Source organism: Barbus barbus (assembly GCF_936440315.1).
Source record: "Barbus barbus genome assembly, chromosome: 48".
NCBI lineage: Eukaryota > Metazoa > Chordata > Actinopteri > Cypriniformes > Cyprinidae > Barbus > Barbus barbus.
This window is the reverse complement of record NC_136726.1, coordinates 5,621,756-5,635,761: the sequence shown is the minus strand read 5'-3', so window position 1 is coordinate 5,635,761 and position 14,006 is coordinate 5,621,756. Positions and strand designations below refer to the sequence as shown.

At 36.4% G+C, this 14,006-nt stretch overlaps 1 protein-coding gene across 1 annotated transcript in view; it reads left to right on the top strand.

Annotated features, from left to right (window-relative positions):
• The window catches only part of LOC306866904 (N-acetyl-beta-glucosaminyl-glycoprotein 4-beta-N-acetylgalactosaminyltransferase 1-like), a gene marked incomplete at its 5' end in the record, with an annotated part of 174,833 nt that extends 161,939 nt beyond the window's left edge, over positions 1-12,894 (top strand). The window contains 9 exons of the mRNA XM_079412335.1: positions 159-259; positions 501-574; positions 1,431-2,724; positions 4,596-4,954; positions 6,427-6,580; positions 7,648-7,720; positions 8,475-8,628; positions 8,708-8,834; positions 10,826-12,894. Of these exons, the coding sequence (XP_079268461.1) occupies positions 159-259; positions 501-574; positions 1,431-2,724; positions 4,596-4,954; positions 6,427-6,580; positions 7,648-7,720; positions 8,475-8,628; positions 8,708-8,834; positions 10,826-10,940 (2,451 nt within the window). The 3' untranslated portion in view covers positions 10,941-12,894. The remainder of the gene's footprint in view (positions 1-158; positions 260-500; positions 575-1,430; positions 2,725-4,595; positions 4,955-6,426; positions 6,581-7,647; positions 7,721-8,474; positions 8,629-8,707; positions 8,835-10,825) is intronic.
• Between the last annotated feature and the right edge of the window lie 1,112 nt (positions 12,895-14,006).

Genomic DNA, 14,006 nt, shown 5'->3' with positions numbered 1-14,006 from the left:
ATTACTTTTCAAAAGATTTATAGGCAGCATGCAGTACAGTATATGCTAGACAACAGGCTTTTATCCAGTATTCACAGACATATTCTACTGATCAGTATTGAACTAATGACATTTCAAGTTAATTATCTGGATTGTCATGTCATGTGTTTTGTCTGCAGGTCTATCTTTCTTTTGTCTATCCCAATGACTTTACCCGCCTCACCCACATGGAAAGAGAAAACAAGTGCTTCTATAGAGAGTCACCCATCTATTTGGAGAAGTAAGCTTGTATATAGATTGTAATGGCAATAAATATATTGAAATATATTGTGTACAGTAAGACCAGGGACATTTATCAAGAAAGTATTTTTCTTCAACTCATAGAAGATTTCTTGAAATTAAATGGTACTCTGACTCGTTATGATCACTGAAACAGAGATGAATAAATACAGTTCTCTAAAACTCTGTATTTCTGTCTTTCATGGACTTGATCTTTTTCTCTCCATCTCTTTCTCTAACAGGTTTGGCTTCTATAAATACATGAAGATGGATGAGGAGGAAGATGACAGGCCATTCTTCTTCCCTAATCCTGATGGTGAGTTTTCATGTGTGTGAGCAGTGAACCAGAAGAGGAATAACACTTCATTAGTGCATCGTTCCGTCACAAGCTGCTTTATTAGAACATGGCAGATATATTCATCAGGAGATAATGGCCTTGGGTTTGAGCCAGAAAAGAAATGAATTGCTGGAGTTGTATTTATTTTCAAAGGGTTAAGGCCTGGTTACATCGACAACAACATGAAAATTGTTGACAAAAGGTGTTTTCATAAGACAAACTGCATGTTGTTTTGGTATCAACAATCTAAACTATAAAATAACTGTAAAAACTATGATTTAAACAACTTTACAGTTCAAATTTTGATAAAAACAACAAGTCTGAACAAGAACGGAAGACCGGCTGAATAAAAATACAAATTCACTCTCCAGTAGGTGGCGCTTATGGAAAGCAGAAAGCAGTAGCTATGATAGTTACCTTGTACACAAAGCAGCATTGCACTTATAAACATGATTTCATTAAACGTAACCCAGAGTTAAGATGAAAAGAAAATACCATAAAAACTTTTTTCGAAGACTATCGGTTCCTTTAAGATATATATTCATATACCCATATAACTCGTCAGATTTGTACAAATCACGTAAATGATTTCAGTGTCACAATGGTGTTTTGACAAAAGGCAACAAGTGTGCAGGTGTGGTACGTTTCGCAACGCCAATTGCAGGGTCTCCCAAACATACTAGGTGCCACTTGTAGAAGTTTCATACTACAGCTTTAAAGTCTTGGTATGAATAGTTGCAAATTGCCGAAAATTATTTTTCAAGTTATCTTTGTGAGCTTGGCCTCAAGTGGTGGAGTAACTCTCATAGTGTTTGTTTTTCGTGTTGTGCTTTAGATTTTCTTGAAGAAGAAGAGGGGGCGGATCCAGAGGATGAAGCACAAGTTGTTGGCACCAAGTCAGCAAAGAAGACTGTCCAACCTAGCCAATCAAGTCACACCTCAAGCCCCTCTGATAAACCTGATCCCACAATGCTGGAGAAAAAAGAGGTAGAGCCAGACAACCCAGCATTTAGGAGAGAGCAAAGACGCTTTTTCACAAGAGCAAGGCAGGTGGTTGGGTCTCAGCCTCAAGAGACGGACCAAGACACTCTGGACCATCAGGCTAAGGTAGGATCACCAAATAGTGAAAGTGTGGTGCGAGGTCGTTCTCTCACTTGGGTTGAAAGAGACCGCCGAGACCTCAGAGAGGGTTGGTCAGAAGATCGTTCACCGAAAATAAGCAGATCGGCTTTGCTTTTCCCACCAAAATCCTCATTGGTGGCCCTCAACAGTCGAGCCAAGCAAATCCTCAGCAGTCCTGCCCACACCGTTCCTTCCCCAGGCAACAACCACGCTCATGACAACAGCCACAATCCTGGAACCAGCCACACCAACAAGGAACGCAAGAAGGAGGACAACAAAATCTACATCACAAGACTTCGCGCTGCTAAGGAGAAGCAAAGTCTCATTTCACGCCAACCCAGAGAGGTCTTCCCAGGTGTTTTCCTGTACCAGAATGGCAAAACCACAAAGCTGGTGAACCTCAGTGCCAAACCAAAGCTCAGCAAAGGAGATTTGCATGCATCCCAGTTATTTGCGCGGTCTCCTCTGCAAGAGAACAAAGTCTTTCCACCAAGCCCAAACTTCAGCAAGCCAGCAGAAATTCCCATGCCCCCAAACAGAGCAGCAATCCCAAGCCGCTTTGAGAGAAGGATGCGAGGCATCTGGGAAAAACACCAGCATCCCTTGAGGCCCATCACAACCGCTCGACCCCCTCCTGCACCCATCCGTCCGTCCGCTAACTCCTCTGAGAACGTGCTTCCGACCGAGCCTCTCCGTGTCACTTCCTACTTGCACACCTCTGAGATTACCGAGTCCCAACAGCAGCGGCTGGACACAGACCCAGAACCGGAGGAGGAAGGAGGCCTTTCGGAGTATAGCTATGAGGATGTGGAGCCTCGTCCTGGGTGGGCGGAGGAGGCCATTAATTGGCAGAGGACGTTTTCCGTTAATAGCATGGACTTTGAGACATTGCGCTCTGACTGGAATGATCTTCGGTGCAACGTATCTGGAAACCTGCAGCTATCTGAGAGTGAAGTGGTGGACGTTCTTGCGCAGTACATGGAGAAACTCAATGAACATAATGGAGGGTGAGGCTGATATAGAAACCAATATTTTAGTTTCCAATATATCGGTAAAATCAGTATTTACTCTTTATATATTTGTATTTATATCTGTATTTTATTAGGGGTGTAACAGTACACTTACTCGTACCAAACCATTTCGGTACGGGTCTTTTGGTTCGGATACGCATGTGTACCGAACGAATACAGTATTTTGATTTTTCTTCAGGAAATTCAAATAATAAATGGTGTTTTGGCAGTCTTTGATGTGGCATGACAGATCGCTGTATAAACGCCTTGGAGAGCCGCTTCTGGGACGGTTCAGAAACATGCTGATATAAACCCAACACAACCATTGACTCGAGTGGTCACGATCAGCTCCGGTTTCCGTGTCTGAGCCATGCGCGCCGCTATTTTGCAGAGCGGAGCGCGAGTGAACGCCATCATTCCTTCCTCTGTGCTACTAATTTCAATGCGAAGAAACATGACTGAACATCTCATGCCTCATGTAATTGCTCAATCAGTTTTTCAACCACGGAAAGACATCTACAAAACAGCGTGGAAATAAACTGTCACGTAGCATTAATTTACTTCTGCAAGTCATCAGTGTCCACAGCTCGTTAGTTCACTAGAGAAATTAAGTCTAGAGAGGAGCATTTCGCAAAATATTACACCATATACTGATTATATTTTACAAAACCTGTTTAATTATTTAATGTATGTTTAAATTATTTTGTTATGAAACATGCTATGACAGCCAGTATGTAATTGAATACATTTTAACAAACAACCTAGAATTTTATTATTTATAAGTTAATTTAAAAACCGCATCATGTGCAATTGACATGTTTGCATACAATTTATTTATTTTTTTGTATGTTGTAGTGTTGCTCATCTGTTTAAAAATAAATAGCAATTAAATTTAAGTTTGGGTTAAGTTGTTAGGCCTAATAGTTTTAAGCATAAGCTGAGGTAGATTTTTTATCACTAAGAAAATTTCAACTATAACTGAATGTATTTAAAGAAAGAGCAACTTGTTCGGTAAACCACTGTTTATTTAAAAATAAAAATAAAAAGTACCGAAATCGTACCGAACCGTGATGTTAAAACCGAGATAAGTACTGAACCGTCATTTTTGTGTACCGTTACACCCCTAGTATTTATTTGTACAATTATTTTTCCGCTGTGTAACTCTACAGCCATTTGGTGATACAGAGACTTACACATTTAATTCACAATATATCGGTAAATATCGGTATTCACACATTGTTTGTGTTTTGCCATCTTTTTTTTAAATTCATTGTTACATTCCTTTGAGGTTTCTTTTTCCTGTCTGTCTAGTTAGCGATACAGAGAATTACTATAATTACTGGAAAATTGACACCTTACATTTTATGTATTTTTATACACATTTAATTGGAAAATATAAGTAAAATGTCAGTAGTCACAGTGTGTATTTATATTAAATTTTAGTTTTTTATTTATTGTTACAGCTCTTTATACTATCTTTTTCCTTACTGAACAACTATTTGGCAATGCTAAAAATGATCATAAATAACTAAATTCATACACATTTCACTTGCAATATATTAGTAAAATATCGGTGTCCGGTTTGTACTCAGTGTTTATTTTTTGTTGTTGTTCTGCTGAAAATAATTCCTGAAAAAATGTAAAATAATTTAATTAGAAAAATATGTGTAAAATATTTGTTTTCAGTTGTTGTTTTTTCCTCTCTCCAACTGCACAGCTATTTAGCAATAAAGAGAATTACTGTAATTATTGTTGAAAATGGGCACCACACCATTCATATACATTTAAAATTGCACCGGTGTGCATTTTCAAGTAATCACACAACCATTCACTCTCCATGTAATCTTTTTTTTCTCCCTTTTACACAGGATTTACACTCTCCTCCGCATTATAAATGTAGAAAAGCGGCGTGACTCTGCACGCGGTAACCGCTATCTAATAGAGCTGGAGCTAATGGAGAGAGGCCGTAAAGTGGTCCGTCTATCTGAGTACATATACATGCTGTTGCACCGAGGCCGGGTAGAAGACAGTTTGGAGAATATGGAAGGGGTCACAGCATCATCCCCCTCTTCCTCTGTCGCCAACCCACCTGCTCCACCCTCCCGCACACCTACCCGCGGGGCCCATGGCACCCCGCAGTGGGGCACAGTGTATGCCAAACCCCTGCTGTGCCAGCCAGTGATGCTGCAGTGGAAAAAGAATGTCATGGTGCATTTTGTGGTACCAGGTAAGTAATAAATGTCTATCTATTTTTGTGAAACTATGTACCCAGATGGTCCACTTTCCTGCACAGTTTAGCTCTAACCAGTGTTCTAACCAAGTCTGCGGATTTCCTGTGGAATTGGGCTGCTTTAACACTGTTGCCGCGGATTGTTTTTCATGTCCTCATGTTGAAGCAACCCCGATGACATGAGATTTAACCCCTAAAATGCAAATTTTACCAGGGGAACCCGCCAAAAAACATGTATTTTATACCACCCGGAATGCGATTTTACCAGGGGACCCCCATCAAAATGCTATTGGGCTAGTTTTGGGCTATTTTTGAGTAGCAATTGGGCGGGTTTTGTTTTGAAAACCTGGCAACCCTGGCTCTAACCCCGTTCAAACTCACCTGCTTGTAACTTTACTAGAAATAACTGGTAATCCTGAATAATTTAATTAGCTTGTTCAGGTGTGTTTAATTAGGTTTGGGGCTAAACTCTGCAGGAAAGTGGACCTCGTGGGTCAGAGTTGAGAATCCCTGATCTAACTTAAATATATTGCCCAAAATCCTGTGCTTGTGCTGTCTTTGTTTAAATACCACCTTGTTTGAGTTTTTTTTTTTATGTAACACATTGACATTCATACATTTTAAAGTGCAATTTAAGTGTCTAAATACCTCTTGGGGCCACTATATTTTGAAATTCAAATCAAAGAGGGGAGCTGATTTGTTTTTCATGGTTGTATCTCACTTTTTTCAATTTATTTTTGTGTAGCAATGAATTTGAAAGGTTTTGCATGGTGGGTTACTTTTTATTGGCAGATATGTGATGAAAAAGTGTCCCTTGCCTGATCAGAAATTCCATTTGTGTATGTGGAATCGGTCACAACTAGCCTTAGCAGTACAATACATTGCAGTTTGTTTATCAGAAACTCAAACTACAGGCAACCAGTTTACATAACACTCACTCGTAGAAGAAAAAAAGGTTTGTTTAATAGAACTCTATTAAAGGAATAGTTCACCCCAAAATTTTATTTTTTCTGAAAATGTCCTCACCCTCAGTCCATCCAAGATGTAGATGAGTTTGTTTCTTCATCATATTTGGAGAAATTTAGCATGACTTGCTCACCAATAGATCCTCTGCAGTGAATGGGTGCCGTCAGAATGAGAGTCCAAACAGCTGATAAATACATCACAATAACAATAATCTACACAAATTTCTCATGTCATTAACACAATTCTATAAAAAACTAAATACATTTGGCTTAATAGGCCAACTGGGAAAAAAGTCCACAGATGTAATAATGTTCATAAACTGAAATGAATCTCTCAATACCTTGGGACTATAAATTAAATGTTTAAAATAAATGACATTTATATAACAGCAGAATCATATATTTTTGCTTTGTCTAAAGTATAAAAAAGACTATATAATACAAATACAAATTCAAGTTGAAAGTTATGCCCAAGTAATGTATTTGTTGATTTGTTTCCTACAGTGAAGAATCAGGCGCGTTGGGTTCAGCAGTTCATCTCAGACATGGAGCTCCTGCACCGTGAGACCAAGGACAACAATTTCAACATCATCATCGTGGACTTCCAGAGTGAAGACATGGACGTGGAACAGGCTCTCAGAGAAAGCTCCGTTCCACGGTACGCCAACACACGCTTACATGTCTCTTTGTTTTTATATTCATTATATAGAAACTTGCAAATGTAGGTAGTTGATATCTTGTGCTCTGACGTGCTAAATTTCTTCAAACATTATTATTGTCATTTAGCAGATGCTTTTATCCAAAGGGACTTACAAATGAGGACAACAGCAACAGAAACAATCAATTGTAGTATTAAAACAACTGAAAACAGATTCAAAACTAAAAGCTAAAACTTAATAAATACTACCTATACACATTTTAAAAATAAAGAAATTAAATAAAAATGACAAATGCATACAACAAAATTTCAAAACTTAACATTTAAATAAAATGAAGAAATAAATAAAGCTAAAAACAATTCAAAATATTAAAGAACAAAAGGTATGAGTATAATAATGATTCTAACATAACACTAAGCCAAACACCAAAAAAACAACAACTATATATATATGTATATGTACAATCACACACACATACATACTGTCACGAATCAGGTCCATGGACTTCCATTCGCTCGTCACCAGAGGGCACTCCTCCATCACATTGACACATTTACCCCGGACTACATTTCCCAGCAGCCATTTCACTAATCACACGCTCACACCTGAGAACTATCACACAATCACACACCCTACATAAACCATGGACTTCCTTTCACAGATCGCCGAGTATTGTTCTGCGTATAGCACTCTCCTAGTGTTAGCTGCTTTACCGAGCCATTCTGTGTTTCTGGTCAGTTCCAGTATTGTTCTGCGTTTATTACTCGCCTAGTTTTAGCTGCGATATGGAACCTGTTTCTGAGTATAAAGGTAATAGAAGTCTATGGAAAGTCCCCACAGTTCACAGAAACAAATGTGTATGTGTGTATTTAGTTATTTATTTAGAAATGTAAATTACTTAATTAAGATTATATTTTATATTGATTAGTAAAAATAGAATATATTAATTGATTATTTTTTTAATATGTCATATATTTTAATAGACTATTTATAGTTAATAGAGCTAATTATATACTCAGAGGCATATTACTATTGTATTTGAATTTTTCTGGACTCTTGTACACAGATATGAGTATCTGAGGAGGGAAGGAAACTTTGAACGTTCTGCCGGGTTACAGATCGGTGTGGACACCATAGAGGTAATCATACCCTCACAGCTTTAAGATTTCAAATCAGATTTATTATAATTCCAATATAACACATTGTAGATGTTCAGACATTCTCAGTAACAATTCATATCTGTGACAAAGTGCATAACGGCACACAAATTGTTCCTGTTGCTCAACTGGTGCATCTAGGAATGCCAAGGTCATGGGTTCAATTCCCAGAAATCATATGTACTGATGTAAAATGCTTTGGATAAAGTGTGAAATGTATTTTTTTATATAAACACATTATCAATGTTATAAAGTGTTTAGAAAATACTGTATAAACCAATGTAGCTCTAGTTCCCAAACTACCAAGATTCAGTTTTGTTTAGTTTTTTTTTGTAGTTTTTTTTTTTTTACTTAAATTTACAGTCAATTGGCAAAAGATGCATCTTTCATAAAATCAAAAATGAGTCTGAAAAGCATGTACATATTTTTTTAATTAGTTGTTAACTCACACTTGTGGTAATTCCAGCATGACGCAGCATTATGGCACAGTTTCCCATACAGCGATTAAACCTGTAAGCTCGACGCGAGTGTGATTATCAGTGATTCACTGTTTGCAGAGACAACGGTTTCTAGGAATCCTCCTCGTGTTAATGAGTGTATAAATGTGGCTGGTGATTCACAGCTGTAGCTATAATGTAACTTAGAAAACAAAGATGACGAGCAGGATGTGTTTAATCAGTCGTGTTGTTCAGTAATGCAGCTGTGTGGGCTGGTTTTTGCTGATCTATGTTTGCAGGACAGTCACAGTATCGTGTTTCTGTGTGACCTGCACATTCATTTCCCTCTGAACATCCTGGAGAACATCAGGAAACACTGTGTGGAGGGCAAACTAGCCTTCGCTCCGATAGTCATGAGACTGGGCTGCGGCAGCTCACCGCAGGAGCCTGATGGTATGATACATCTCACACACGCTCAAACACAGCCGCTGTCACACTGGACTTCATCAAACCCACGGCTCTGTGTCTGTAGGTTACTGGGAGGTGAACGGCTTCGGCCTGTTTGGGATCTACAAATCAGATTTTGACAAGATTGGTGGGATGAATACGGAGGAGTTTAAGGACCGCTGGGGAGGAGAAGACTGGGAACTACTGGACAGGTAGAAGCGCTTTACAGGAAACAAGTTTATTTTATGGTACAATGGGGCTAAAGGCCTCCTGGAGTAAATGGCGCCTTTGATATTATTTTCATCTAAACCACTAGATGGCACAACAACGTGGCGTAGCACATTCCAAAACAACATTTTTTTAAATGTTGTAGATTTAAGTAGCAAATGAGAATCGCTAAAATTAATGCATATATTTTGAGACAAAGTTTCAGTTTTGTTTAAGATAATTAAAGCAGTTTTTAAATAACGAAAGTATGGTATTTGGGGTAAAAAGCGCCCCCGCTGTTGGGGCTAAAGGCGCAGTAATTAACATGATAATTAGTAGATGGCTGACTTTTCCATTTGTTGACATGACATGGTTTCAGATGGTAAATATCATATCATATATCGTGTCCATATTAGAGATAATCACCATGTTTAGAATGATCATATTTAAAAACATGATAGTAATCATATCATATAATTTGCTGTAAATCTATATTCAGTTATTATGGGATCTCCTTCAATGCTTTCAGAATCTTTACCTTTTTAAAATGATTTTGTTTCTGTATTTTTAAATATATTTTTATATTTATTGAACAAAAAATTATTTTATTTTTCAAAATAAGCAGAAAATAGTACAAACTTTACTAAAGTGAATGTCTTGAGCAATAATTAACTTATTTAAAAAAACGTGTGTACACCTCATACATTAATTTGAATTCATTTAAGATTTTTAAACAAAATAAACGACTTGTATTATTTATTTTCACACAAAATCTGTTGCTCCATTAATGTTCAATACAAGCATATATATTTTTTCTGCAATTATGTATTTTAGGTGCAGGTGTGCCTTTAGCCTTGTTCTACCCTATTCACCCAATACAATTTAAGACATTATTATTATTATTATTATTATTATTATCAGGAATTATTATTATAATGGTATTAGTTATTTATGATTGTCACGTTCCCTCTCGGGATACAAGGAGCGAGGAGACGTAGGAGTTCCAATAAGCACATTTATTATCAACCAGCCGACAAACAGGGATCATGGGGAGAGACGAACACATCTGACGTGATGACCGGACACAGGGGCTAGGAAACACAGGGCTTATAAACACTAGGAAAACAAGGAACAGGTGTGGACTAATCAAACACAGGGCTAGGGACTAATTAAACTAATGAAGAAAGGAACGAGGATGGCCAAATAGGGACACGAGAGGAGGGGAAACACAAGACAAGGACTGACATGTAACAATGATAATTTAGAGACTTTGACAGTGATGTTATTGTTAGTATTAATAATGTTAAATATCATGTTAATAGTAATATCATTAAAATTATACTGAAATGTTATTTTGTTTTTGTTAATAACAATTAATGTTGTTGTTATATGTTAGATGTATATCATTTTATTCATATTATTATTTCAATTATGAGATTTTCACAGTGATGTTATTATTATAGTAATCGTCATCATCATCAATCATATCAAATACATGTCATTATTAATATTACTAATACACTTATGATATTGAATTGAGATATTCGGACTGTGACAATATTATTGTTGTTGTTGATGATAATAATATACAATATAATTGTATTAATACTGTTAATTATGATACTGAATTGTGAGATTTTCACAGTGACATTATTTATTATATATTATTCTTATATATTAGATAAATGTTTTTATTTAATATTATTTTTAAACCTATATATTTAAGTGAATGAGATTTTGACAGTGATGTTGTTGTTATTTTTTGTTATTAATACCGATATGTTTAATAAATGTAAAAAAGATGACAAATAAAAATATTAAAATATTTTATTGTTAATAACTATATAAAATTATAATATTGACATTGACATTAGTTTTGCTAATAATAATAATAGTATTATTAGTGAAATTATAATTAGACATTAAAATAATTGATAAATAATTCAACATTCATTAAAAAAATAAATTATTAAATTAATGTCTCTCTCTTTTTCAGAGTTTTGCAAAACGGTCTGGAGGTTGAGCGTTTAAGACTGAGAAACTTCTTTCACTACTATCACTCTAAAAGAGGCATGTGGAACTCACAGTCCAGTAAAACTCCTAAAGGATAAACGTGAACCTCGCTGAGAGACTTCAAACTAACTCGGCACGAGAACGGGACCTTAAAGGACCAAACCGTTGTGTCTCTGGGACCCTTTCGTGAGGCCCGTCTCTTATAGGAGGACCCGTGACACTGCCAAGCCGCTGTCCAAACTCAACACTCGGAAGAGACAGAGACTCATTCACCGAGTGTGTATTTGTATGTATCTCTGTCTGTTAGGTCAGAAGTGAAACTTGACTGATTACTGAAGATTTAAAGGAAATGGAAATTGTTTCAATTTTACTCCAAGCTAGCAGCTCAGGCACTTTGGGTCACATAAATATGGTTCGCACCTAAGATATTACCTGCTGAAATGATTGTCTAAAGGTTTAGATGTGCGCTGGTACTTAGACGTCTGCTTTTATATAGCTGTAAATGTCACTTCCTGTTCAGACGTGACACCTTCTTACACTTGAACTGTAGAAATGATCTGATATGTGGCGACTCCTTTCTAAAGTACTTCTGGACACGACTGGAACGAGAACGGCCTGCTGAGCTATGAAATTCAAATTATTCGTGTTTGCATTTGTCTGTATGTCTGAGCTGCTTCTTTTCCTCGTTTCCGGTTGATTTCAGAAGAGGTTTATTCTTTACTGGCTAGTTTCACAGATGCATTCAGACTGCTGTTTTAGTCTGGGTTTTAGTCTAGACGCCATTTCTGTCCCATTGATGCAGTATTTATTTCTACAGAGTTTAACCGTGGGATAAAGATGTTCTCCAGAAGCTGTGTGCCTTTCTTTGATGTAATTTAACATGGCAGTCCATACAGGGTTAAGACGGAGACCTGATGTTTAGCTGAGTCGTGCAAGTCCCTAAATAGCATTGTTTTATGGAGATGAACGAGTAGTAGACTTGTAGGAGTAGGACTTGTCCAAAGTTTTCACTATTGTTTGTTCCATTTTTAAAGAAATGTTCAAATTTCGTTTCTCTCCTGAAAGTGGATGTTTTACCACAGAAAATAATTTTGACTCCTTTCCCAGTTTGTTGAACAAAAATTGTGTTTAGAGTAAAGGACATAAAACAGAAGTATATGGGGCACTAAATATGACATTCTAGAGGTTAACAAGAGACAAATGTGGTTGAATAAATTATTTCAAGTGCTGTAAGAACCACATAAAAATGGTAAAGATGGCAAGTTACGCAAAAGAGACTGGAAGCGAACGTGACGTAACTATTAGTGAACTACTGTTTACATAAAGAAAATCCACCTTTGTTGGTATTCATCCGCCTTAAACTGTAGTCCCGTAGATAAAGTGTTGTTTCGATAGCTTTATAGCTCAAATAACACCAATTTTTCTGCAAAAATCGTTTAAGAACAATATATAGCTGTAGTTTCAGCTGTTGCATAGTCTGGTATATCTTGCTCCATATACTTCCATTGTACATGCGTTACTGTAAATGCAATTTTTACAAACTAGATGAATCAAAATGATTTTTGGTGATATTTGACAGCATTTTGTTTGACTACATACAGTATATTTGATGAAAACAATGTTTTACACTGACACGGGCAGCTGGAGTGTATGAAATGATGTATCATTATGTCACTGTAACTTACAAGCAACATACAAACGACCGTGTTTACAAGCTGGCATATAATTTTGACGTGCTTTTATTTCATATCAGAAATACAGAGAGTTATAAAGTCCAATTTATGCGTAAAACTTCACCTTTTTAAAAGAGTAGGTTAAATTGAGATGTTTCTTTCTTCTATTCCTTCTCCTGGTTCGATGTACTTTCTGGCTGCCTATATTAAAACAAAACGTAGACAGGACACTAATACATTACGCCTAATACTGGGATCTGCATTACAAGGTAATTTCTGTGAAATTGTTGTGTAGACATTTTTCAGAATGTTTGCATTTTATTTTAACATTTTTGGGTTCATTTTTCTGAAAAATAAAGTTGAAAGTTGAAGCACCTCGATTATGTTTGTTTTATTACACTTTTTGATCTTAGAAACTAGATTTATTATTATTATTATTAGCTCAACAGGCATAGCATCACTTTAACAATGAGGTCGAAGGTAAACTATACATATTCTGTGCAATTTACGTCATTTTGGATAAAATTCTGCGGCTTCCAAATTTTATCTATTTTGCATTATAGCTTTCAACCAGTAGAGGGAGTCCAAGTATAGCGTCACATCTGCAATTCATTATGCAAACCAGATGTTCAAGGTCAGTCATTAGCCGGTGTTTCCATCCAAAGTTGTGAATTTAACTTATGCGCAAAATTTGAATATCGCATAAAACATTTGCGAACAAGCACCGTTTCCATCCAACGAGTCAAAGAGAACAAAATTGTCACTTCCTGATAAACTGGCACTATAAATCACTAAGAAAAGTAGGAGAAGCTACTGAATATAATAATTTTCTTAATAAATTATGGTCAGGTTGGTCTGGTTGGTCAGGTTTTGTGTAAGTAAGTAAGTAAAGTCATATGACATTTTTGATGCGCTTGGAGGAATTTATTCGCAAAATGCATTTCCATCTCCCATTATTCGCATTAAACTTTTTAGCGAATTAAAGCATTTTTATTCTAAATTCAGCGTTTCCATCACTCATTTCTGATGCGATACTTCAAAATCTGCATAAAAGCAGGGTGATGGAAACATAGCTAGTGAAAGCTGCACTTTAAAAGTCATAGCAAATCCACTGCTCATATATATATATTTGACTACACATTCTTCTTTTAGCTTAAGTACACTTTAAATCACGACACAAGACTGAACATGAGGCAATGAGAACAGTCAGACTCTGATTCATAAACCCAAAAATAGGCCTTAGGTAATGATTCAGAGTGTGAGATTATGAGTCCAGTATTGGTGTATATTCTTACTGTGGGTGTTAATACTCTAGTTCTTAGCAGTGCAGACAATCTCAATATTGTGAATCTCCTTGAAGTAATAAAAAAATGTAAACTATTATTGCAAAAGACTAATGCTCGTTCACACTGATCTATACCATGATTATATCTTTATATAATAATACCGATATAATTACCGATAATACTACCGATAACTAGGCTATATCTA